The sequence below is a fragment of the Oryx dammah genome, unplaced genomic scaffold (genome assembly GCF_014754425.2).
Source record: "Oryx dammah isolate SB20612 unplaced genomic scaffold, SCBI_Odam_1.1 HiC_scaffold_19, whole genome shotgun sequence".
Classification (NCBI taxonomy): Eukaryota; Metazoa; Chordata; class Mammalia; order Artiodactyla; family Bovidae; genus Oryx; species Oryx dammah.
This window is the reverse complement of record NW_024070203.1, coordinates 35,409,297-35,435,951: the sequence shown is the minus strand read 5'-3', so window position 1 is coordinate 35,435,951 and position 26,655 is coordinate 35,409,297. Positions and strand designations below refer to the sequence as shown.

The 26,655-nt window shown below is 40.3% G+C and overlaps 1 protein-coding gene across 3 annotated transcripts; it reads right to left on the bottom strand.

The window, feature by feature from the left end:
- Positions 1-2,407: 2,407 nt before the first annotated feature.
- CHCHD7 (coiled-coil-helix-coiled-coil-helix domain containing 7) lies at positions 2,408-9,546 on the bottom strand. 3 transcript variants are annotated; one of them, XM_040261256.1, is made up of 5 exons: positions 9,432-9,474; positions 8,038-8,090; positions 6,266-6,335; positions 4,617-4,715; positions 2,408-3,644 (listed from the first exon to the last, which is right to left on the bottom strand). In XM_040261256.1, the coding sequence occupies exons 3-5, from the start codon at positions 6,317-6,319 to the stop codon at positions 3,540-3,542; spliced, it is 258 nt and encodes an 85-aa protein (XP_040117190.1). In that variant the 5' UTR covers positions 6,320-6,335; positions 8,038-8,090; positions 9,432-9,474; the 3' UTR covers positions 2,408-3,539. The 3 variants fall into 3 exon arrangements, 2 of the variants coding, with proteins under 2 accessions (XP_040117190.1, XP_040117189.1); XR_005724585.1 differs by lacking the exon at positions 8,038-8,090 and having other exon boundaries at positions 4,617-4,759; positions 9,432-9,527; XM_040261255.1 differs by lacking the exon at positions 8,038-8,090 and having other exon boundaries at positions 9,432-9,546.
- Between the last annotated feature and the right edge of the window lie 17,109 nt (positions 9,547-26,655).

Genomic DNA, 26,655 nt, shown 5'->3' with positions numbered 1-26,655 from the left:
ATATAAAATACTGCTCCAAAATGAAAATACAAAGTTAAAAGACAGACTGGGAAAAATACACAGAATACATATGACAAAGAGGTATTAATAAATTTTCTTACCAAACCAAGCATTCCCCAACTGGTTCACAGCAACAATCTAAGAAGGGAAAAAAAAAGGAGGGGAGGGCAAAGGAAGTAAATATGCCCATTCCATTTTTCACTCATCAATGATAAGGATGGAAGTTTTAAAGGGCCCAGCGGGAATCAGGGCCTGAGGAACAAGGAAGGACTCACAGGCTTTTCATCCAGGACTGTGAAGGTGTGCTTCCTGGGGAAAGGAGTAACTACAAAATTCAAACTACTGAAACCTTCAGCCTAGAAATTTCACTCTTAGAAATGCAGCACATAAAGACAGAGAAAGCACCACAGCTGACATTATTTCCAAGAGGGAAGGAATCCATCTGTGGGAAATGGGTCCATAGCCTAGTATCTCACAAGGAAAGACCTACAGTGGGCCTGTAACCGGCTGTGCAGAACTATTCCAAACTACACTGCTCAGTGGAAAAGGCCAAGCGCCTCCACTCACGCACTACCACGTTCCTTTTTTGCAAACCAAATAAATATACAGCTACACCTGCTGTTTAGTCGTGTCCAACTCTTTTGCGACCCCAGACTGTAGGCCTGCCAGGCTCCTCTGTCCTGGGATTTCCCAGGCAAGAATACTGGAGTGGGTTGCCATTTCCTTCTCCAGGGGATCTTCCTGACCCAGGGATCAGACCTGTGTCACTGAGTCACCTGAGAAGCACCGGATGTGCCTGTACTTGCATGCGAGACCTTGAAACCCCCTAACATTGGCTGCTTCTGGTCAGATTTATCTACACTGTATACCTGTTCACATCGTGTGAATCAGCTGCATTTTCCAATGTGTTCAGTTTTAAAAGCCTGCTCTCCTGCTCTCCCCAAACACATACACAGCTGTTGATCATTTATTATATACTAGAAGCTTCCTAGGGAGGTGTTATGGACAGAGCTGCTTCTTGGAGTAGTTGACATCGCTACGTCCATTATAGTGGGTGACATTGCTTCCATCCTTCAAGAGCTTCTGGATAACTACAAATATGCAGCTCTTAGAAGAAACACAGATGTTAACCTTCGGACTTTTTTGTAGACATGACACCAAAAGCTACAACCACCACCACAAATTGGACTACTTCAAAATGAAAACCTTCTGTGCTTCAAAAGATAACATGAAGTGCAAACACAACATATTCAGAATGGGAGATAAAATTTACAAACCATGTATTTTATCAGGGATGTGTATCTAGTGTGTGTAAAGGACTCTGGCAGTGATAAAGATACACAACCCAATTTAAGAATAGGCAAAAGATCTGAGCAAATATTTCTCCAAAGATCTCTAAGTGGCCAATATGCATGTGAAAAGATGACCAGCATCATCAGCCCTCAGGGAAATGCAAATCAAAACCACAATGAGATACCAGCTCAGGCCCTCTAGGATGGCTGTCATCAAAGGCGGGTATTACAATAAATGTTAATGAGCATGTGAACAAACGGGAACTCTCAAATACTGTGAAGTGGTGCTGCCACTCTGGAAAACATGTTGGTTCCTCAAAAGACTAAATGTACTTACCATATGACCCAGTATGGCCACACCAGTTCAACTGCTGGGCATATATCCAAAAAGACACTGTCTACGCAAAAACTTGTACACACAAGTTTCAAGAAGCGACACACCTCATAAAATAGCCAACAACACAAACAACCCAAGTACCTGTCAACTGATGAATGCATAGAGAAAACGTGGTGCATTCACACAATGGAAGCTTTGTCAGCAACAAAAGGAATGAAGCACTGATACAAGCAATGGGACTGAACCTTGAGAACATGAGGAGGAGTGAAAGAAATCAGTCACCAAAGATCACAAGGTGCGTGACTCCATTTACGGAGATGTCCAGAGCAGGCAATTCCAGAGACAGAAAGTAGGTGAGTAGGTGCCTGAGTGTTGGGGATGTGAAGTGCGGATGAAGGGTGGTGTGTGTCAGGAGCAGATTAAGAGTGCTACAGGTACAAGCTTTCTTTCTGGGGTGATGGCTCCTAAAATCAATTGTGGGGATGGATGACAATTTTGTCAATGTACTACTAATAAAAACCATTGCTTTGTACACTTTCAACAAATGATTTACATGGTATACAAACTGCACGTTGATAAACCTATTTAAAAATAAAAAGAGCTAGGCCAGGACAAATAAATGTGGATATTGCTATGCACATTTTAAAAGGTGACATTAAAATTCCACTTTTAAATAAGCCTAGAAGTACTGAACTGTTTCTTACACAGTAAGTATTCATTCCTTGTCAGCTCCTATCTAAATCCATCATTTTTACAGCAAGCAATCCAAATCAAACAATTTCTGAAACAATTCTACCTTTTATTCAAATAGAATCACATTTGAAAATAAAGGTTCCATAGTTTAAAAACCTCTGACCTGGATTTTGGACTAGGACCAATGAGCTGGACAGTTTGTGTCAGCAGCTGTCGTAATACTCCTGCACCAGAACCAGACGAAGAGAAGAGACACAAACTATGTTTTCACTTTATGTACACATAAATTTGATCAAATAATGTGTCTTTTACAAAGCAATCCTGTAAATGAAAGACCCTGGATTTTAAAAGGCGGATTTGAGATCTGCTTTACAACCCCACCCCAGTCATGATACTGAATATTCTCGCTTTTATATCATAAAATGAAGCTCAGCTCCAGCCTCATCCTGTGTTGCGATCACCTGACGAACCCCAGCCCCTCCCTGTCCCATCTCATCCTGCAGGTGAAACCCCACCTCTGAAAGCACCATCTTTTCTTTAGAAGGCTATTCAGTAACCACAGACTTCAGTTTCACAATCCCTTGACTAAGCCCATCCTTAAGGAAACATAAAGAAAACCAGTTCTCTATATGTCATTTAAAGACACCTGTGCCTCCCCAAGGCTTTTTAAATCAAGGTACATGAGTGAGGTCAGGGCAGAGACCTTAGGAATGTGCCTAGGACTGAGGCCCATCGGGTATACACCCTGGACTTGCTGTAAGGTCTTCTCCCTCCCACTCAGTGCCCACCTCCCCGCCAGGGGGACAGTCCACACACTGCTCTCCACACATGGCTCCAGCCGGCCCTCTTGTTGGCTGTCATGCACATCACTTCCCTTCCTTGGAGACACTGCCTCCCTTTCATCCCCTTAATCACTCCCTTGTTCACATCTTACTTCTTTCTCTTGAGACCCGGCAGAAAAGCTCAACTCTCCACTGAGCTGTTCCTAAGGCCCCCTTGCCTTCAGCAAGTCTTGTGAAGTCGGGGACGTGGCAGAGCTGGGGTGGCCCGCTCTCATCGCGGCACTGAGAGCAGAAGTGGAGGAGGACACGGGGCTTCCCCCGAGAAATCCTCAATCTATCTGGGTAAGGCCTGAAAAGTCTTATGAAGACGCAGTAACCACTTATTAAAAATATTTATCTGTTCCTAAGTTAAATAAATAATTTTAATGCAAACACTCAATAGGGCATCTTCCCCAGTGCTCCTAAGATCTCGTCTCTCTCTGCTGCCGTGGGCATGGGCGGCTTCACTCCGTTTTGTCTTCTCTGGATCATGACAGAGTTCTGCGAGTATGCACAAAAGAGAAAAAATCAGAATCAGTCATATACTAAATGCCAATCAACTGCCAGTAATCGGGTATTGCGTCTTCTAAAAGGAAACATAAAAGGGCAGGTTAAAAAAAAATAAAATAAAAATAAATTCTAGGACTCTAGATAATGTTTTGAGATTATTATCCATTAAACAGAAGTGATTATTCCCTTGGTGGTGGTGGTAGTTTAGTTGCCAAGTCCTGTCTGACTGCTTTGCAACCCCATGGGCTGTAGCCCTCCAGGCTCCTCTGTCCATGGGATTTCCTAGGCAAGAATACTGGAGTGGGTTGTCATTTTCTTCTCCAGGGGATGTTCCTGACCCAGGGATCAAACCCACATCTCCTGCATTGCAGGTAGGTTCTCTATAATGTGCCTCCAGGGAAGCCCCATTATTCCCACAGGAATAATATGTCCCCTGTTACTAGGATGGGGATACAGTGTTGAACTACCAGCCCAGGAGCACAGCCCACCAAGAGTTCAGGAACAACTGCCCAAAAGAGCCAACAGGTGACCACAACAAGTGAGTGAGCAGAGGGAAAGGAAGCCGTTGGCACCAGTGCTCAGAGAAGCAGAAATTACAACATATATGAGAAAGTGGGGACCATGGACAGCAGTGGGGGAGGAGGAGGCAGAAAAAGAAGCCAGATACATGTGGTGACAGGGCAAGCCCCCCATTCCATCCACCTCTAGGAAACTAACACGATGGCAAGACACTGATCCACGTAGGAAGATCCACCTCGGCTGAAGCTTAATCCTCACACGTGGGAGGGGGTGAGGCACCCAACGAGAGTGCCCGAGGGTCCTGAGGGCACACAGGGGATGTGGTCAGAAAGGTGGGCTTTCCACAGCCATCACTAAGGAAGGGTGGCGGGTTCTGACAAACCTCAGGCTTCAGACTAAGGCATAACAGACGAGTTCTGACAGAGGTGACCGAGCCAAGCTTACCCAGAACTTCCGGCAGTTCTTATACTTCAAGAAGTGAGAGGAACAGCTCTCCTTGTCATAGTTGTTTTCAGCCATGCATCTGGTAGACGCGTCCGATTCCTTAAACATGTAAGACAGGCAGCATTTAGGAGGCAGAGTGGCATCTAAAAAACAGATACACACACTTCTGAAGCTGCACCCCCCCCAAGCAGATAACTGGAGAGTTTCAAAAGGGAATTAGCTTTCCAACCATCCCAGCATCCGTTATGCTCAAGGCCAACACCTTCCTCTTCATAGTTGGGGTCAGTTTTCTCTGTATCTGATTCACAGGAATGAGTCGAAGCACTGAATGAGATCAGTCAGTAACCATTTATCGAGGCGGCTGAGGCAAGGTTCCACTTCGATGTGCTCAGTCATGACTGCAGGGAGCTTTTCTGTGGGTCCAGGGTTAGGGCTCAACACTTTCACTCCCAGGGGCCTGGATTTAATCCCTGGTTGGGGAACTAAGACTGCACAGCAGGGCCAAAAGAAAAAAAAAATTCACTGCTGCACAGCAGAAGCCAAACCCCATCTCCTGACTCAGAGGGCACCTCTCCACTCCTCCAAGTTCTCACCCGGACTTGAACGTTTGATGTTAAGGTGGTTTCAAGACCCTAAGTAAATAGCTAATGACTGGTCTACAACAAGGTAAATTAATGACATTAATCTCAACGTATGTTTGGCTATCATTCACTCCATTAAGCAAGTAAATACACTATTATGTCAATAATTTTAATAGGTATCATTAATATCACTTCAAAACTGAAGTGAGCCACACAGGGCTACAAGTTCAAAGGAGGGTAGCTGCCATTTGGGAATTAAAGTTTAGCTGTCTGAACTCGAAGTAAATTGGATAACAAACTTCAAAGTGAAAAGCATGATTCTAAGTCATCTAAAGGAAAACTTTAAATTAAGGGCAAGTAATTTGCTTCACAGATCTGAGAAACATGGTTTATCTAAAGCAACTTAGGAAAGCTGCTGAAAACAGATTTCAAGTACAACAAAGCCAATACTCCACGCCAAATATTTAACAAATGCGTATATTTGGAAAATGCATATGAGTCGGGAAATACAATTTTCATAGCACCAGTCCGATGGCTGCCTTATTCAAGGATGACAATGCCACAAGAACTGCTAATTGTACCAAATAAATGCCAATAAAAGCTTATTATAACAACAAAACGTTTTGTTTACATGATACCCTTGTGAAAACCTTCAGGCTTTAAATACTCTAACTCAGTTATCAGCCCTTCACTTTCAGCGAAGTGGTCTCAGGGACATGATGAAATCACTGCTATCAAAACAAATTCCAGTAACCATTTAAAAATACCTACTTTCCAACTTTGCATGTTTGGACTCAAGAATTTCCTCAGTGTTGCACATGCTTGTCTAGTGACAACTAAAAGCTTGTATGCTCTACAAATTAGGGAAACTTAAAAGAGATGAGTCTTTGTCAGCTAAATGATGAATATCTAAAAATACTCTTGTGAAATAAGGATACGCAGGCCATGAATGTTTCTTGTACAGGAATAACTTTATTCAATAATTGAAGAAAACTGACGCCCACAAAATCAGAAGATGCTTATTTTTCCAACTTAATACTTGTGACAATTCAAAGCCAACCAGCTTACCAACAAGCAAGGGTTTACGTCAGGATCCCTCAGCCTCCGTGTCACCATGGGCATCCTAAGTGTCTTCTCCCTGCAGGAACAGGTTGGGAAGGGTTACACAAGGGACGACACACAAGTCAGTTAAGCCTCATCAACTCCGCAAGTACAGTACCTGAAAAGTTAACTCTGGCATAAAGATTTTCTAGTGAGGAACTCACACGCTCTCTGTATTTTCAGAATGAAGACTTGGATGTGATTCTCCTCTACACTGACTCATGCCTCAGCACAAACGCCTTGTCTAAACGTTTAAGTGCCTCTACTGAAATCTGACTACAATCTTCAGAGAAAAAAATAGTTCTGCTAAAATTCAGTTTTGGTTTATTCTTATTTCTAAAGGTGGCTCAGTGGTGAAGAATCCACCTGCCAATACAGGAGACAAGAGTTCTATCCCTGGGTTGGGAAGATCCCCTGGAGGTGGTACTGACAACCCACTCCAGTATTCTTGCCATGGACAGAGGGGCCTGGCAGGCTACAGTCTATGAGGTCGCAGAGTCAGACTGACTTTCAGAGACTCAAAGACAACAGTATCTATAGACAAAGTAATTAAATGTATTAACAAAACAAAAATACAGCGTGCACTCTAATGATTACTTCCTTATTATACACTGACTAGCACACAAAATAAGGGTGGAATAATTTAGTATAACCCAAGTTTAGCAAAAGTGTTTGTCAACTAAAGTACCTGAATGTCTACTCTGTGGCCTGTCCTATGTTGGCCAGTGTACCAAAATAAAAAAAAAAACAAACCACACACACCAAAGTTATTGCTCAGTGGACATTCTGAAACGTTTAAAAAAAAGAAATCAGAAATTTAACTTCCCAAAGGCATCTTCTATTTAACTGATACCTCCAGGGATAAAGGAAGTGAGGGAACACCACTGTGGCACATTCATCTTCCGGCTAAAGCCCTATAGGCATACAGCTTGAAGGAGTCTTTATCAATTAAAGATGATCACAGTTCTCTAAGAGCCAATTAGGGATTCCAAGTCAAATCATACTCTTATAACAAGTACGTCACCTATATCCCAGGACAAATGCCCTCTCTAATGAATCTAACTGAAATTGGTATGCCTGTTATCTTCAAAGACACATCATAGAAATGAACTAAAAGAGAATTTTTTTAAAAAACTCAACTACTTTTAAACGCAATTTAAACGCAATTCTTTATTTCAATATATTGGCATATTATCAATGAGCCAGCAGCCACAGATATTTTTAAATGCTCTGCACTAACTTTATGGAACTTACTCCTGAATCCTGCTCTAGTTTAACTGTCTTTTACCTAAAGATCAAAGAAGATAGCAAATAATGTAGGATGACCTACCCAAAACACCAATGAATAAAAAACTGCATCAGTATAACCAGAGCTCTGAACTTTTGTACAAAATGGTTTCTACTTTCCTTCCCCAAGACGGGACCATCAAAAAATATTAGCCATGTTAAAAGAAATAAAGTACATTCAGGAAAAACAATCAAACCCCCATAAGCTCCTAAAAAGTGGAGGTATTCTAGGATCATGAGTCAATTAGTTCCCTTTCTCTTTTACAAGAAAGATCAGTATGTCCAAGCTAAAGGGGATAACCTTTGCAAAGAAGGATGGAAAAAAGTCTAACTATTCCGGGTCCTTTCAGTAAGTAATCCTATTTTATGATCTTCATTGACCAATAATGAGTACTCCTAGCTAACAGAAATCTCTTGGCAGGAAGAAGATTCAAGATGCTGTTCAACTGTACCTAGAAGCTTCTTCCTCTCCCGCACAGAATTCCTTCGCAGGCTTGACTTCTTCCTAAGACGGGTGAGGGCACAAAGTGAACTCACGGCTTTCTTGTCTACATGTGTCCTGTGTTCTGAGCACAGAGCTCTGCTCTGCTGTTCACACTCCTTGGATATAATCTCAACAATGATCAGACACAGACTGAACTCAGGTTACCCCCCTTCCGTGAAAAGTGTTCTACTTTTTATCACCATCGTCGGTTAGAAATTCTTTAAAAACCATACCACCTAGGTAACATCATATATTCCGAATCAGGTTTGCTGTAGGAGTTTATTCACCGTTCGTTTCCTTTCCCTTCCGGGTTCTAAATACCAGTCAATCTAAGTTTGGATTTCCGACTGTCACCTGCTCTGCACGAATCCACATGTAATAACTGGAAATGAAGAGGAAATGTCAGTTTACAGTGAGGATCGGGGCTGAAAGCGGGTGTTCCGCTAAGGAGGCCTTATCTACTTGCTCTCTGAAGGTAACAAACAAACGTGCCTAAGCTCTGTCCGCAGAGGACAGTCGGAGAGAAACCAACGATTTGAGGGAGGGGGCGCAAAAAAGCACAGCACGTTTGAGGAAGAGCGCTCAACTCTTTTTGCAAAGGGCAAACTGCTTTAAAAAGTATTTCTTGACTTTCCATCCAATGGTTCCACTCGGAGCAGCTCTGCAAGGGAAGGGAACGCTCCTGACCCGTCCAAGGCCCCGTGCCGCCGACACCGCCCGCGCTCCCAAGCTGTCCGAGCCCAGGCAGGGCTGCGGGCCTCCCCACCGCAGGAGCAGCCGTCGGGAACCCGCAACGCGTCCCGCGAGGCATTCGAGCCTCCAAAATGTGTCTGGGAGCAGGCGGCGGATCAGGAAGTCGGGGTGGCCTTGCGGAGGGGGCGGGGAAGGCGAAAGGAGATCCCAGATCGAGGCGAGCCCTAGGCCCGCGGCCTCCCGACAGCTGCCCGTCCAACCTCGTGAGCGGTGGGCGCAGGTGAACACACCTTGCTCTCACTTTCGACGGCACCCAAGAAGGCAGGGGATGAAAAAAACGCAGGGAACTGGGGGCGCGGGCGCGGGGGGCGGGTGGGAGGGCGATTACCCTCCAAAGGCTGAGAAGTAAGGGTGAAGGAAGGGCTGGGGGTGCCCAGGCAGGGGGCACCTCCCTCGCCCCCGGCCCGAGGAGACCCGCGTTGCCACGAGGAAGCGCAACGGCAAGAGGCCCGCGCTTAGGCGAGGCCTGGTGGAGGCGGCTTCACGCTGGAGACGCGACTGTGGGTCCCGCGGCGGCCCGGGAGCGCCAGTCTCTTCCCGCAGCCCTGCAGCCGCGGCGGAGGGCAAGGCGAGGGGGGGGAGTGGGAGGGGGGCGGGGAAACCACTCACCTCGGGCGGCCGCTCCGCCAGCGCCCAGGCCGTCTCCAGCTCCAAACACGTCAATGGCTCACGCAGCTGGGCCTTAAGTAGCGCGCATCCCAACGTGCTGCCCCCGCTCCGCGGCGGCCGCCGACCCAATGAGCGCGCCCCGGCACCTGACTGACAGCCGAGCGGGGCCCGGCGCGGCGGGGGCGGGCGGGCCTCGCCCCGCCCCCAGTCTGAGGGAGGAGGGACGAGACAGGAGGAGTGGGCGGGGCGGCGCTCGCAACCCCGCCTCCGCCCCCGCCCCGCCGCGCCCCCCGCGCCGCGGCCCGCCTCTTAACACTTCGGCTTGACGGGCGGCGCGGCGGGCCAATCGGAGCGCGCAGCTGCTGCGGCGGCGGCACCCAGTGGCCGGCCCCGGGGAGGAGCGCGCGGGGAAGGGCGGGCAGGGCGGGCGCAGCGGCGGGCGGGGGTAGGGGGCGGGCCGGCGGGAGGCGGGGGCGGCGGCCGAGCGGGCCGGGGGAGGCGGCGGTGGGCGCGACGTCGGCGGCGGCGGCGGCGGCGGCGGCGGCAGCTGCAAGTTGGGCTGCAGGGGCAGCGCATACACTACAATGGCTGCTGGAAAGAGGCGTAAGGAAACAATTTCCAGGCCCGCCGCGTCCAGCCCGAAATATGAGAAAAAAATTATTAGAAATTCCGCGGGCGGTGTAAAGGCGGCGGACGGGCCGGAGGGAGGATGTTAAAGCCCCGCGGTGAGTTCTCCCGGGGTCCGGGGCGGCGGAGAGGCGTTTAGCGGGAGAAATATCAGGGTTATTTAAATTATGGGACTCGCTGAGGGGGCAGAGGAGCCGCGGCGGCGAAAGGAGGAGGAAAAAGTTTGTGCTGCTCTCAGCCCCTGCTCAGGACCCCAGAGAGAAAAATAATAATAAAAAATAAAATAAAAATAATCGGGCGGGGGTGCGGGGACTCCCGAAGTCGCTTCTGACAGGGCAGGGGGCGATGCGGCTGGAGACCCGAAGGTGAGGTCGGTGGGAAAAAAAAAAACCCCTTTATTCAGGGTCTGGAAAGTTTGAAAAGTTTTCCTCCTCCTCCGCCTCCTCTCTGGTGCTGCGAATATTGTGACAGCGGCAGCGGCAGCAGCGAGAGCGGAAGACATTAGAGACCCGAAAAATAAGGGAAAAATTAATATAAATTCGGTTTTGAGAGTAAACTCTCCGCATTTTCTACCAAAACATCCCGGGGGAAGGTGGGTCCCCAAAGGGCCTGGCGGAAACCCGCAGTCGGCAATATTTGGGGGGCACTTGGAGTGACTTGGGGGGAACTTTGCCCCTTTTTTCAAAAGAGGTTTTTCTTTTTTGGAGAAATGCATTTGTTTTCGCCCTTTCCTCAGGTGGGCGAGTCGGGGTCGGGGTGCGGGGTCTGCGAGGAGGTGTGAGCCCCGGGTGTGTGGCTGCGGGGGGGGAGGGGGGTGCTAAATGAAAGCAGGAGATCTGCACAGACCAGGGACAGCTTGTTGTCAGTATCATAAACAACCAAAATGGAGGGAGAACTCAGGCATATAACCAAATAAAAATTTTTTAAAAATCGCAAAAAAATCCCAAAAAATCCGGGATGCTCCCCCTTTTCTCGCTCAAGGTAAAAGGATGAACCGCCTTTCCCCTGAAGTCCATTTTGACTTTGCAGGGACCAAGGAGTTAATATTTATTTATTTTTTCAAAACTTTCGAAGGGCAAAAGCCTTTTATAACTCAACCGACAATGAGAAAACGTGAAAATCCGATGCTCGAGAAGGAGGGGGAGGGGGGGGGAGGTGGTAGTGCAGAAACTGCTAAACTTATTGGTAATGTGGGCTGATCTGACATAAGATAAACACTATATTTGCTATTTTATAACTCTGTTTTAATGATCGTTGCGGGGTTTTTTTTCTCCCCCCCCGGTGGAAAAAAAAAGTGATGCCATTTTCTTAATAGAGTTAATATGTGTGATTGGAAGAATAAACCCTTTCGGCTTTGAATTGCATTTTCGTCGCATTTATGCTTCAGGTTTTGTTGGTGGCTCCCTCCTTTCTTTAAACTAGGCTCTACAGAGGAGGGGTAGAGAGAGGTGGTGCACACAGAGGCTGGTGTGCAAGACTGGAGCACCTTTTGGGGTGGGGTGGGGAGTTACTAAGCTGCTCGCCTCCTGACACGTTTGCTTCACCTGCTCATCCTCAGGATAGAATGTCCAGCCGAGGTTTTCTGGTTTTATGTATAGAAAAGGATGGTGTCTCTTACATCACAGTGAAGTTAATGGCAAAGTGCTGCTGATGTTGGTTTCCACGTGGGATGTGGGACAGAGCAGGGCATTTTAAAGGGACAGCTTCTCTTTTCTTATGATTTTTCATCACCTACACAGAAGCCCTGCGTGAGGACCAGCAGCAGAGGTGCTGGAAGGGTGTGGTGATGGAAGAGCCTCCTCTTTCCATGACTCAAACGCACCCACCTTTAGCAGTGATGGAGGGAAAGGAGGGCTAAAGCAGGCTCAACAGAAGATGGATATTGTGTAGATCAGTTTGTTTCCAAGCTGTTCTTTTGTGTAACAAGCCCTCCCAGGAACTTTGCATGTTACATTGCTGTGCTCTGAAAGCTGATTTTGGAAGGAAATGTGGAAAAATGGAAATAGTTTAAGGTGTGTGGTGTAATGGTATAGCATTATTGAACAGTTATGAATTTTGTGCAGTGAGATCAAAGAGCTGTGTATGCCCATAATATGATTTTACAGCCATTTTGTAAAAGCTGTAAAATACCTAATATTCAATTTGGCTTAAGGTACACTGAGGACTTCTGGTTGAAAACTGTAGACAGAGTGATGGAGATTCTTACTCTGTAAGCAGTGGGCATTTCTTTAAGGGAAAAAAAAAGCACATACACCAACACCATGGAAAAGTTTACGCATACCCATTTTAAAGCCCCATCCTATACATGTGCAGTAACTCTGTGCCTCTGAAATGAAAAGGTTTTAAAGTCCTGTGACCTACCGGTTTGCATCTTTTAAGTTGAATTTATTTGTGTTATTTAACAGGAAGTGTTTACTGATCATAAACTACTATTGACTCTGATAGCTTAGATTTTCACAGTATTTTCAAAATTGAAAATATGTAAGTTGTGTGCTGTGCTCTATTGGACATTAAGGTTCACCTTGAATAGAATTTACTTGTGTTCCGTTTTCCACAGGTATATGAAGTTTCTGGAATAGATGCCTATTTTCCTTTGTTTTTATGATTTATAGAAATGGATTAAAATAAGGACTGGATTTTTAGACTTCTTATATAGAATACTTTTTCTGGCCATACTGTACAAATTATTATTTTGAAGTCTGGTGTACGTTAACCTGTGTTCACATCTGAACTCTTACCTGCACCTTTCTGTAAATACCTCCATGGTAGCAGTTACATCAGTGTAGTGTGGTTTCTGATTTTGGAAGCAATTGCAACTTTCTAAGAACTCATTAAAAAAATTAATCCCATGAACCACTGTTAAATCAAAATTGATTGGAAAGTGATTAAACTGTCAGTGGAGAAGGGAAACTGCCCCCCCCCCAAATATCTTTGCAGAGATTTCATGGTGCCATTAATACTTACAAAACCTTTGAAATTTATCTTACATGTTCATTGTAGTTTGGCTGGAGACAGTTACGTTGACTATAAGTAGTCAAATTCAGTATAGATTTAAATAAGTTAGACTTTTAGATCTTGAATAGTTGCCACTTTGACAAACCCGTTACTAATATCAGTAAATTCAATTTCTGTAAATGTGAAGGAGAAGTATTTCTTCCAGTTACATGTGACCATGGAGTTATTCAGTTTGCTTAGACACTTCACATTATGATTAGTTTACTTGTCATCCTAAATAAAAATGTTTTTTTTTCCTATATCACAAAAGGTGGTATGAAACCTTCTTCATGTTTGGGTTTTACACACCTGGCTACTTGTCTGAATCAGAAAATACACTCAGAGCACACAAGTATAAAACCTGTAATTCCTTGGAGAGTCTTATTTAGCTGGGACATAGCATAATTACTCATTTGAATTGATGGTACTGAGCTTTTGTAATGCCTATGAAATACTACCTGTTGAACATCCTTTTTCTGAAGCTACTATTAAATTATACCAATTAACAGAAATAAGTTAAGGCTGTTGTATATTCATAATCTTTATTTCAGGTAGAATTAGAGAAGCCTCATAGCTGGAGATGTTTATTTGAAATTTATATGCCTAATTTTTCTATTGGACATTCTATAAGAAATTTAGCTGCTGTGGAAGATGATTTATAAATATGGGCTAATTCTGATAAAATTCAACATTTGCATATTTATTACAATCTAAATATTTTAATAAACAGACATAGCTAAATAAATTAGTGAATGTTTTTATCAGTATATTTTTGAAGTTGTAAGTGTACTCTTGGTGTTTTAAAGTCATACAAAGGTGTTCTTTTTTTTCCTTTGTTTTTAATATAATCCTGGTTGTCACTATATACATTTTGGTTTGGTATTCTGGAAATTTTCCTTTCTAAGGATTAAATTGTTATCTGCTGAATGAAATATAATGCTGTTATCTTTGAGATTTAAAAAGCTTGAGAACTAAAACATGTATCTATAGCTGTCTTTGAAGTTTTGTTTTGATAATCATTTGCCCCTTGAGCTGTGTAATCAAAATATTGGTTCCTTCCAGGAATGTTTTAATGTTTTTTATTTAGAATCTTGTTCTTTGGAAAATATGTCTGAAAAGTTACCTGTTACACATATATACACACAGACACATACCCAAGAAAAAAGTTTAACTGAGTAACTTTACTTACACAATCTGGAATACTTGTTCTTTTTGATGTGTTTCCAAATGTATAGGAAATAAATAGAAATTTTCCTCTTTATATTGATGACATCTTAGATTCTTTAGTTAAGTTATTTGAGTAAAGGAAGAGTTTCAGAAGAAGGCAAGAACAACTGAATGTGTTCAACAAAATCCAGGATAGTGAATATGTTCAAGGTAAAAAGGCTAAAAATTGTCCCTTGAGCCATTTTTTAACTGTTTTAAGAACCCGATAAACACCTTATCTGAAACATCAAATACTTTGAAAACATATCAGACACTGCAGAGAAGCAAAAATGTACCCTTAATTTCTTTAATTGTAACAGGAATTAATGTAGGCAGCATATTTAACCAATTAGTAAGTGTTTAGGTAGCCTTGGAAAAGTATTTACAAATAAGTTAAATGTGAGGGCAGGGTACAGTGAATTGATGAACTGAAAGTTAACTATGATTTTAGAATTCATGCAGGGGAAGTCTTTGCCATTTTACAATAAGACCACTTGGAGGTAACTAATTTTTACTTTTGTGTGTATTTCAGTACCTAATTTTTTTCTTTTTTTGAAAAAGTCTGAGCCTGACATCTGCTGTGTTACTACATTTCTTTTATAACAGGGCAACTTTTATATCTCATTAACAAATTTAATTTGAGAAATTAAATGCAAAATTTTACATTGTAACATTTTCTGAAAGTATTGATGTGTAGTTATTAACATTTGGAGTTGTGAGAAATACACATGTATGAAAGCCTAGTAGCCGTTATTGCAGAGGCATAATTTGGTTTTTAGTTTTGAGTCACTTGGCCTAGTGCCCAGTAGCTTACATTCTACCCTGGGTGTCCACCTGTCTCTGCCTCCTCCCTCCAGGGTGGTATTGACAAGGGTATGGTGATGAGGAACTACCAAGGGTGCTTTGGTATTTTTGCTTTCTGATTTTGTGTATGCACTGGTGTGTGTTGTTCAAGTGTTAAGGTTTTTGTTCTTTTTTTTTTTTAATGCTTATCAGAGAACAAAATCCCAATTTTAGAAAACAATATCTCATTTTTAAAAAGTGAAGTGGTGTGATACTGCATTAAAATTGTTAGTATTGAAAAGTCCTTGGATGTCTTGTAAACAGAGTTACTGCAGGGACATGGCATTAAAACTAACCACAGTGTGTGGGGGGAATTTGAGAGGGCAACCCAAGAAATGGGTATACCTATGTAGAAGGAATGAATTTAGGCAGTTGTATCCTAGGTTAATAGAAGGAACAATTTGCTTGAAGTGTTTCCCTGTGTTTTTTTTTAAGTGAAAACTTTTTCCTAATCTAAATACATAGAAAACCTAGAAATATGAATGTGTTAGAAAGCAAAAATGTTCTTTTTGATGTATTTTTTTCTTTAAAAAAAATTGTAAGGAAAAGTGTATTATAAGAACCTAAGTGTCCAAATTTAATGGGGAAATGTCCAAAATTAATGGGGAAAGAACTAGGTATATGAGAATATCAGATTTAATCATGGAAAATTTTAAATTTGACTTCTGTGAATAAAGAATAACTAACTATAAAGCAAATAATAGTAAATTTACTCCCCCAAAATGAGAGTGATAATTGGGGGACTCTGTAAGAGAGTATTTTTAATACAAATTGCTGGTTTATGGTAACCTTTTAAAAACAGATTCCTCCCCAATTTTTCCTCCATATCTTTAGACTTGTAGTAAACTAAATTAAACTCTATGAATAATGTGTAGCAATTATTTGGAATGCTTTATTTTTAAATAAGGAAAAATGATTTTTTGTTATTTTTTTAAAAGAGTAAAGATTATTTCAAATGTGTACCTAAGTGAAGTGTTCTGAAAAATCTTAGAAACTGTTGAAAATTATTTTCTCAATTCTTTATCAGAAACTTTAAAACTTCCCATTAAGTTAATGAAATAAATTTTAAAACCTTAGTTTAAGAAAAGAGTACTTTGTGGACTTTTTTTAGGGCAATTTAAGTCATTTCTTCCAGACTCAGTAACATTTTAAAAGCTTTTCACAAGGTAAAGATAAGAACACTCACAAACTTTTTGATTTCTGAAGTGTTTTTAGGGGTAGGCTGACAGTTAAAAGAATTTTTTTTCCCCATTTATTAATTAGCAATTGATTTTCTGAAGGAGAATCTAGATCTATTACAGTATTGTGTTCAAGAGTGGAATTTTCTTTTAATATTAGAAAATATTTTGAGGGTAAAGGAGGCATCTTTTCTTCAAGGGTCTCAGCAGACTGTGGTTATCTGTCATTGCAGAGCCTTGAGCCCTACCTTTTTTTGAGAATTAGAGACTCATTTTAGGCTTTCAGATATTAAATATTTGAATTATTGTCTCAAACCAATGTTGGAATTGCACATTGTTTATTATTTATGGTATCCTATCTTTTAGTTTCTGAATATGGAAATGTTAATTGTCAGATGAAATGCTACAACTACAAGGCTGCCATCTGATTTTTTGAAAAATTTTATCTTTTAAATCAATAGTTTGACATTAGAGCCTTGAGTTTTGAGATACGTTTTTGAAGACTGTTCAGCTAGAAGTCAGAGAATGAGGAATTTAGTCTCTTTGACTAATAGGCAAAATTAGAAAAATGTTTCAATCAATTTTTTTCTACTTGAAGATATTTTAGTAAAAAATTGACTGAAAATTGTTCTTAATCAGAAGAATTTTACGAAATTGAACCTGAAAGTTTGAGGTAGTTCAAATGTGCAGGTTCAAAATAGCACCAGTTGAATTTTAGGCTAGTAGATTTTCTCAATAACTTGATTTTATTTCCTTGTATTGCCTTAATGCTGGAATTACATAGAGCCCGCATCACTTTTCATCATATTCTAAAACAGTTACACTAATAGGTTTTATTTTTATCAACTTTAAACAATGAAATGAAAATACTATTTTATATAAGGGTACATTACCTTTTTAAAACTATTTTGTGCATTTCCTAAATTTAATTTCTTTAACTGTTCTATTCCAAGGAAGAGAAACTAGCTCCTTTACTTTAAAACTAAATTTGCTGTAAATTTGCAGTTTATGGGAGAGTTGTCACTTTATATGTTTAGATAAGATCTATTATAACCTTAAATGTAAATGTTAATATGATTATCATATCTGATTATAAACTATATCTCAAACATGAATTTGCTCCCCTTCTTCTAAAATTGTTTTCTGAATAAAACTGAGGAAATATTTTTCATGTGTTTTTCTCATTTGTTATTGTTTAAAGTAATTTAATTGGGTAAGTTTTCAATATCAATTATATTCCTCTTCTAATATTAATAGAATTTTACTTAAAATTACTATTCAAATACACAGTGTCTCAGCAGTAAAATAGAACTAGATATATAATAAAATAATTAATTATACTATGAGTGGTAGAAGCAGTCTTAGTAGTTCTTATTTGGAATAGTTTAAAATGGCTCAAACAAACTGCCCATGGGTATAAGGCATACCTCTAACAGCAGTTAGTGATATTTTATAGTTTTCTTTTTCTGCTTCATAAAGTTTGAGCATTCTCAGAGCTACTGTCATGCAATAAATAACTGATTTAACTATGCCCTGTGTAAAGTACACATATCAGGTTTAGCTTTTAATATAAGTTGCTTTAGCTTTCTTATAAGAAAACTGAATAAGGCAGGTATTCCTTAGTTATAATTTGGTGGACATCACATCTTAAAAGATATTACAGGAAAAATATATTATCATAATCACTTACCTAAATCAAAATGAAAATAAACTATTAAGTAATTGTTTTAATTAGACATAGAATGATGGTTTTAAATATTTAACTAGATAACTTGATGTACTGCTGAAATATAGGGAATTTTAATTGAAAGTTGTTATTATACCCAAATCTATTTTTATATGCCTCAAAAGTTTGTGAATAAAAGTGAACACATGTGACAGTCTGGTAGTTTACAGACATTCCTAAACATCTATCCTTCGACAGTTAGTGAAAATGTATTTTTTAAATATGTGGGCAAAATTATTTCAACAATTATAACATTCAATTTTTTTACTTATTTTTCAAAAAAAAGTGGAAATGAATGGTTTAGTGTTGCTTATACCTCTTATCAGTTGCATATTCATTGCATTTGAAATTTTAATCATTAAAGCATTTGATACTTTAGGGATATTTTAGGCTTTTTAAATTTTTTTAGTAGTATAACAGTGTTTCCCTTAAAACTGTTTCTTTTTGAACATTATAATCTATTTAAATATTTTAAAACTTTAACTGCTTTTATTTAATAAGAGAATTTCTGTTCCCTAGATCATGTTATTCTTAAAAGAAGTTCCTATCTTGAAATACTCTTAATCATAGCTAAAGGTTATCTTTTTAAATATATACTAGAAACTTCTTCTTTCTGGAGTTAGACATTTATCACTATGAACTTACCTCTCAGAACTGCTTTTGCTGCATCCCATCAATTTTGGTATGTTCCATTTTCATTTTCATTTATCTCAAGGGTTTTTGTTTTTTAATTTCTCTTTGGATGTCTTCTTTGACCCTTTGGTTGTTCAGTAGCATTTTGTTTTATCTCCACATATTTGGAAATTTTCTGGTTTTCTTGATGTAATTGTCCACTAGTTTCATACCATTGTGGTTCAGAAAAGATATTTGATGTGATTTCAGTTCTCTTAAATTTATTGGGACTTGTTTTGTGACCTAACATATGGTCTGTCTTGGATAAATGCTTCATGTGCACTTGAGAAGAATGTGTATTCTGTTGCTTTTGGATAGAATGTTCTGCAAATATGCATTAAGTCTACCTGATATAACATGTCATTTAAGGCTGATATTTCCTTATTTTCTTTCTGGATGATCTAACCATTGGTGTAAGTTGGGTTTTAAAGTTCTGTTCTATTATTGTATTGCTGTGTGTTTCTTCCTATGTTTGCTTTATATATTTAGGGGCTCCTGTGTTGGGTACATGAATATTCACAGACGTTTTATCTTCTTGTTCAAAGAAACAACCTAAATTTTAGAGATATTTTAGAAACTAGAAAAAGAGCTCAAGGAACTACAAAAAGAAAGGAAGGAAACATGAAATAGAAAAAAATGAAATAGAGACTAAAAAGATCATAGAAAAAATCAATGAAGCTAAGAGCTGGTTCTTTGAAAAGGTAAATAAATTGACAACCCTAAGCTAGACTCATCCCTCCAAAAAAGAGGACTAAAATAAAATAAGAAATGAAAGAGATAGTATAACTAATACCACAAAAATACAAACCATCCTAAGAGACTGCTATGAGCAGCTATACGCCAACAAATTGGTAATCTAAAAATGGACAAATTTCTAGAAACATAACAACCTACCAAGACCAAATCATGACAAGATAGAAGATCAGAACAAATGAGTTACTGGTAAGGAGATTGAATCGTAATCAAGACTTCCCAACAATCAGAAGTCTGGGATCAACCAGATGCCTTCACTGGTGAATGCTGCTGCTGCTGCTGCTGCTGCTAAGTCGCGTCAGTCGTGTCCAACTCTGTGCGACCCCATAGACGGCAGCCCACCAGGCTCCTCCATCCATGGGATTTTCCAGGCAAGAGTACTGGAGTGGGGTGCCATCGCCTTCTCTGCTGGTGAATGCTGCTGCTGCTGCTGCTAAGTCACTTCAGTCGGGTCTGACTCTGTGCAACCCCAGAGATGGCAGCCCACCAGGCTCCCCCATCCCTGGGATTCTTCAGGCAAGAACACTGGAGTGTGTTGCCATTTCCTTCTCCAATGCATGAAAGTGAAAAGTGAAAGTGAAGTCACTCAGTCGTGTCCAACTCTTAGCGACCCCATGGACTGTGGCCCACCAGGCTCCTCTGTCCATGGGATTTTCCAGGCAAGAGTGCTGGAGTGGGGTGCCAACATTAAAGACTTACAGGCATACCTCATCTTGTTGTGCTCTATAGGTATTGTGTTCCTCACAAAGGTTTGTGACAATCCTGAATCAGGCAAGTCTGTTGTTGCCATTTTTTCCAACAGCGTGTGTTCACTTCTGTGTCACATTTTGGTAGTTCTCACAATATTTCAAAGTTTTCCATCATTACTATATTTGTTACGGTGATCTTTCATCAATGATCTTTGATGTTACTATTGCAAAAAAAAATTACAACTCATTGATGGCTTAGATAATGATTAGTATTGCTTAGGAATAAAGTATTTTTTAATTACCTTGTTTTTTAAGACATTCTGTTGCACACTTAATAGACTACAGGATAATGTGAACATAAATTTTATATGTACTGGGAAAACAAAAAATCATGTGACTTGCTTTTTGCAATATTTGCTATATTGCAGTGGTCTGGAACCAGTCCTGCAATATCTTTGAGGTATGCTTGCAATTTCAATCCTTCTCAAACTCTTCCAAAAAACAGAAGAGGAGGGAACTCTTCCAAACTTATTTTACAAGGCCAGCATTACCCTGATACCAAAACCAGACAGGATGCCGCAAGTAAAGAACCTCATAGGCCAGTATCTTTGATGAATGGGCTTCCCAGGTGGCTCAGCGGTAAATAATCCACCTGCCGATGTGGGAGACTCAAGAGACATGTGTTTGATCCCTGGGTTGGGAAGATCCCCTGGAGAAGGAAATAGCAACCCACTCCAATATTCTTGCCTGGAAAATTCCATGGACAGAGGAGCCTGGTGGGCTACAGTCCGTGGGGTCACAAGAGTCAGACACAGCTGAGCAACTGAATAAGCAGGCACGCATCTTTCATGAACATAGATGCAAAAATGCTCAAAAAAGCATTAGCCAACCAAATTCAATAATATGTTAAAAGGACCGTACACCATGATTAAGTGATATTTATTCCAGGGATGCAAGGATGGTTCAACATCCACGAATCAGTGTGATATGTCATGTTAACAGATTGAAGGATAAAAACTACGTGATCATTTCAATAGATATAGAATAGGCATTTAACAAGATTTAATATTTATTTATGATTAAAAAAAAAAAAACCTTTCAACAAATCAAGTATAGAGGGAATGTACCTGAACATAGTTATAACCGTATAGGGGAAGCTCAGAGCTAACATCATATTCAGTGGTGAGAACCTTTTCTCACTCGAAGGTGAGAACCTTTTTCTTGATAATCAGGAGGAAAGAAGGATACCTACTTTGACCGCTTTTATTCAACATAGTATTGGAAGTCCTGGTCAGCCCAGTTAGGCAAGAAAAAGAAATAGAAGACATCCAAACGGGAAAGGGAGAAATAAAATTGTCACCATTTTCAGATGGCATGATACTTTATATAGAAAACCCTAAAGACTCTCCCCTGACCAAAAAAAAAAAAAGTTAGAACTAGTAAATGAATTCAGTAAAGTTGCAAGATACAAAATAAGTATAAAAAAAATCTATACATTGCATTTCTATATGTTAATAATGAACTATCCAAAAGAGAAATGAAGGAAACCATCCCACTTAAAGTTGTGAAAGACTGTGTTCTGAAAACTGTTAAGACATTCATGAAAGAAATTAAAGAAGTCACAAATAAATTGAAAGATATCCTGTGCTCATAGATTAGAAGAGTTAACATTGTTTAATGTCCATATTTTCCAAAGCAATTACAGATTCATTGCAATCACTATCAAAATTCCAAAGGCATTTCTCAGAGAAATAGAACAAACAATGTTAAAATTTGTATGAAACCATAAAAGACTTGGAGTACCCAAAGGAATCTTGTGAAAGAAAACCAAGCTGGAGGCTTCACACTTCCTTAGTTTCAAACTATACAAAGCTATAGTAAGAGAATAGTATGGTATCAGAATAAAAACAGACACATAGATTAATGGACCAGAATAGAGAACTCAGAAATAAACCCATGCATTTTCTGTCAATTAATGCATGACAAAGGAGCCAAGAGTATACAGTTGGGAAAGGACAGACTCTTCAGTAAATCATGTTGAGAAAACTGGAAGCCATATGCAAGAGAATGGAACTGGACCACAGTCTTAAACTATACACAAAAGTAACTTAACTATACACAAAACTAACTCGAAATGGACTAAAGACTTGAACATAAGACCTGAAAACATAAAACTCCTAGAAGCAAACATAGGCAGTAAGCTCCTTGACACAGGTCTTGGCAGTGATTATTTTTAATCTGACATCAAAAGCGAAAGCAATAAAGGCAAAAATCGAAAAGTGACATTACATCAAACTAAAACTTTCTTGGTGGCAAAGGAAATCATTGACAAAATTAACAGACAACCTACTGAATGGGAGAAAATATTTGCACATCATATATCTGATGAGGGACTAATATTCAAAGTATATAAGGAAGTAATATAACTCAAAAGCAAAAAAAAAAAAAAAAGAGTCCAATTAAAAATGGACAGATCTGAGTAAACATTTTTCCCAAGAAAACATGCAGATGGCAAACAGGTTCATGAAAAGACGCTCAACATAATTAATTGTTAGGGAAATGCAAATCAAAACCACAGTGAGATAATACCTCACAGCTGTTAGGATGGCTGTTGAAAAAAAAAAAAAAAAGGCTAGAAATAACAAGTGCTGGGGAGGATGTGGAGAAAAGGGAACGCTTGTGAACTGTTGGTGGTGTAAACTGGTGCAGCCACTATAGAAAAAACAGTATAGAGTTTCCTCAAAAGATTGAAAATAGAAATATTGTATGAGCCAATAATTCTACTTCTGGGTATTTATCCAAAGAAAACAAAAATAGTGACTTGAAAAGGTATATGCACCCCCGTGTTCATTGCAGCATTATTTATGATTGGCAGGATATGGAAACAATTTAAGCGTCCATCAGTGAATGAAGGGGTAAGGAAGATGTGGCATACATGTGCATGTGTGAGATATATATTAATTCATCCATAAAAGAGAATGAAATCTTGCCATTGATGACAAAATGGATGGACCTCAGAGGTCTGTGTGAAATAAGCCAGAGATAGGTGCACACCATATGATCTCTCCTATGTGGGATCTAATAAATAAACTAATTTTTTAAAAACCTACGCTCACAGATACATAGAGCGAGTTGGTGGTTACCAGAGGCAAGGAGTGGGAGATGGGAGAAATGGATGAACTGCTTTTGGTTTTGATTTTTAGTTTAAATGGGAAGCAAAAACAGCAAAAAATCTATACTAGAGATCCAATTGGTGTGCTTAAGCATTGGATCTGATGTGGTGCTTCAGTTTCATCATACTCATTTCACCTATTATCAGCCAGTGCAGGAAGAGGAAGAGAAAGCAATTTGTTTTGAGAGAAGGGCAGTTGATCATATTCAGGGGCTGACTCATAAGAGCTTTTCTAAAAGGCATGATACCTCTGCCAGAATTAAAAGGAATTTCTTAATTAAAACCATAATGCCCGTGTGTCTAAGAAGTGTTTTCATAATCAGGTTTCAGGCACACTTGTGTGCCTGCGCTGGCTCTTCCAAGTGTTCTGCTGTTTGCACGTATTTGCTCTCAGTGCTGCCACCCTGTGTATGGCACTGCCTCTGTCCTGTCTGCACCAATTCTGTGTGTGTGTGTGTGTGTGTGTGTGTTTTATGAAGCAGTAGTGTCCAAAACTACTTCGGGAGAATGAACATGCATATCACAATAAAATTTAAAGATATTTTCGTATACTCTGCCCTGTGTTTAGTGCTGTACTAACTCTAGACTTTTAAAGGTTACACAATTCAGAAGTATGGTATTCAGTTGCCAAAAATGAAATTTGGGGGATTTTTTAAAAGACAGATACGTTTATCTGTTTTATCCGTCACTTCACTAAAATAAGGTGGATTGTACTAGTAGTTTCAAAATAGCTTGAAATTAGTGAAATATGAAAGCAGAGGGTTTGATCCTTTATAAAGTTGAGAAATATTATAAGATGTTTTGTTTTAGCCAAGTTTTAGTTAAAAATTCTTCCTAGCAAAAGCAAAACTAAAAATGAGCACAAAAGAGACTGTTTCTGTTTAAAAGAAAAAGAAACTAAATTTGATTGGTTAAATTATTCCCTGAATCATTAGCCAACATGACTTTTAAATTATATCACCCCAAATATTTTGAGTATTAATACTTTGCATCAGCGATAAAGTAGTTCGCCTGGATAGCAATCTCTGTTTTCACCTGTATTATCTCATTTAATTTTTACTGCAGTCTTGTGAGATAGGAAGTGCAAGCATAATGTGTATGCAAGGAACAGTAATGACTTCAGACAGTGAAATTATGTTACTTTTTATGAGCAAGTCTCTAGACTGTATAGGTCATAGAAGCTCAATACATTAATTTGCTAGAGAGTAAACCTGAATTATCTCCATATTGAGGATTTATTTTTAAAATCAGTTTGTCTTCAAGCTAAAATTTTCAGTCGTGAAGTTGATACTGAGTAACTCCAGTTAGAAAGTACTACTTGTCTAGATATTTTTTAAAGTTATAGATAAGGGGAAAATTTTTTTATGAATTTACTAAGTTAAAGGAGATTTTTAAAGATGTACACCTAAACTTTGTTTTTTAATGACCTTAAATTGGTACAGTTTTACTAATCTTTGCTTTAAAACACATTTATAGCAAAGCCTTCTGATATCAGAATAATAAACATCTCTTTTTAATATTTGTCTAGTTTTAGTTCAGTAAATAATGTAATCATATATCATAATTGAACATACTGTTTAGTTTGGTTAATTTCAGATGTTAAGCTTCCCAGATAGAAACGTCACTGACGATTTTACCACTCAGGAGAATTGAAAGAACATTATGCAATATGTGGTGTCATTCCAACTACTGCAAAATTCCAAGTCAAGTTCAAAATCTCTTTTTAAAATTTTTTCTGGGAAAGATTGAGGGTAAAGAGAGAAGGGGGTGACAGAGGATGAGTTGGTTGGATGGCATCACTGACTCAGTGGACATGAATTTGAGCAAACTCCGGGAGATAGTGAAGGACAGGGAAGCCTGGCATGCTGCAGTCCATGGGGTCGCAAAAACAGTTGAAATTTAGTTGATTAACAGTGATTCAGGTGTGCAGCAAAGTGATTTATTTATATATATTCTCTTTCAGATTCTTGTTCATTATAGGTTATTACCGGATACTGAATATAGTTCCCTGTGCTGTACACTCAGTCCTTGTTGTTTACCCATCTTATATATGGTAGTTTATGTCTGTTAATTAGAAATTCCAGGTCTTGTTAGCATGTGCTTATCTCTGCAAGTTTAGGGAATTAGAGACACACACCAACTTTGATGTTGGCCATTTCTTGACTTTGTCCAGTCTCTATGCAACAACGTTTTTCACATATACCTGTCTACCTCTTAGCTGTCCTAATGTTAAGTCCCATCTCAGCCTACCTTTTTTTTTTTTAAAGTTTCTTTATTCTTTCTCCAAATGAGAGCCAGAGTGGGGAGAGTAGCTCCTGCCCATCTTAGGGTACTGATGTTGGCCTTTCCTTTTTCCTCGTCTTTTTTTTTTTTTAAGTACCTTTCAGATAATAGGTTGATATATGAAAGAGATGCTACCAAGCAGTATATTTTAAAATGCCAAGTGAATGATGGACAGTAAAAACTAGATCTTCAAGGGAGGGGAGAGGTGGCCCTGGAGGTGGGCTTTGCACAAGGTGTGATCTGGGACTAGATAGAAGGAGGGAGGGCATTCCGGTGCAGCAGACGGTTTCAGCAGGCTTTAGGAAGAGGCAGAAGTGTGCTTGTTGTCAGCAGTCTCCAAGAGGACCGGTCCGCCTGGAGGGGGTGCCGTGGTGGGAGCAGGGCCAGGTGGAACTGCAGCGGGGTGCTGGGGCCTGCCATGAACCACTTCAGCTGCAGCCTGAGGAACCTGCAGTCTGCGCTGTAGATGGCACTGCAGGTTCTTGAGCAATGGGGAGGGTATTTGGAAAACGAAGTTCATTCAGAATCCAGAATGAACTGAGCCTACAGGTGTGAGACTAGAGTCACAAAAATGTTAGTATGACCCAGATTTGGAGTGGTGATCCACTGCTGCTCAGATCTCCATCACCAAGCCCATTCTCACTAGCAAGTTCCAGACCTTCATTCTCAGGGCCGCTTGGACGTAGCCACCAGGCATCTCAGACTCAGCATCTGTACAACTGGCAACCCAGACCTCAGTCATCTTATTTATGGCCCCACTGTTCCTTCAGGCCCCTGGTCAGGAAACTGTCTTTTCTGCATTGAGTTGGAACTTCTGTTGTAACTTTTAGTACTTCTGTTGTAGAGATACCAAACCAAGTGGAAACGTAAGGGAAGAGTAGGAGGATTCAAGTGGTCCTAGAGCAGGGAGTTTAGGGGGTGGGGTGGGGTGCGTCCAGCCAAGAACAAGGGAATGATGAGGGCCTTGGCCTGCAGCACCCACTGGATGCTGTCTGGGAACTGGGGCCTAGGGCATGGTGAGTGCGCAGAACACCGATTGGTGAGGCTGGGAGGGAAGACTGGGGTCAGGGTGGACCGGTCC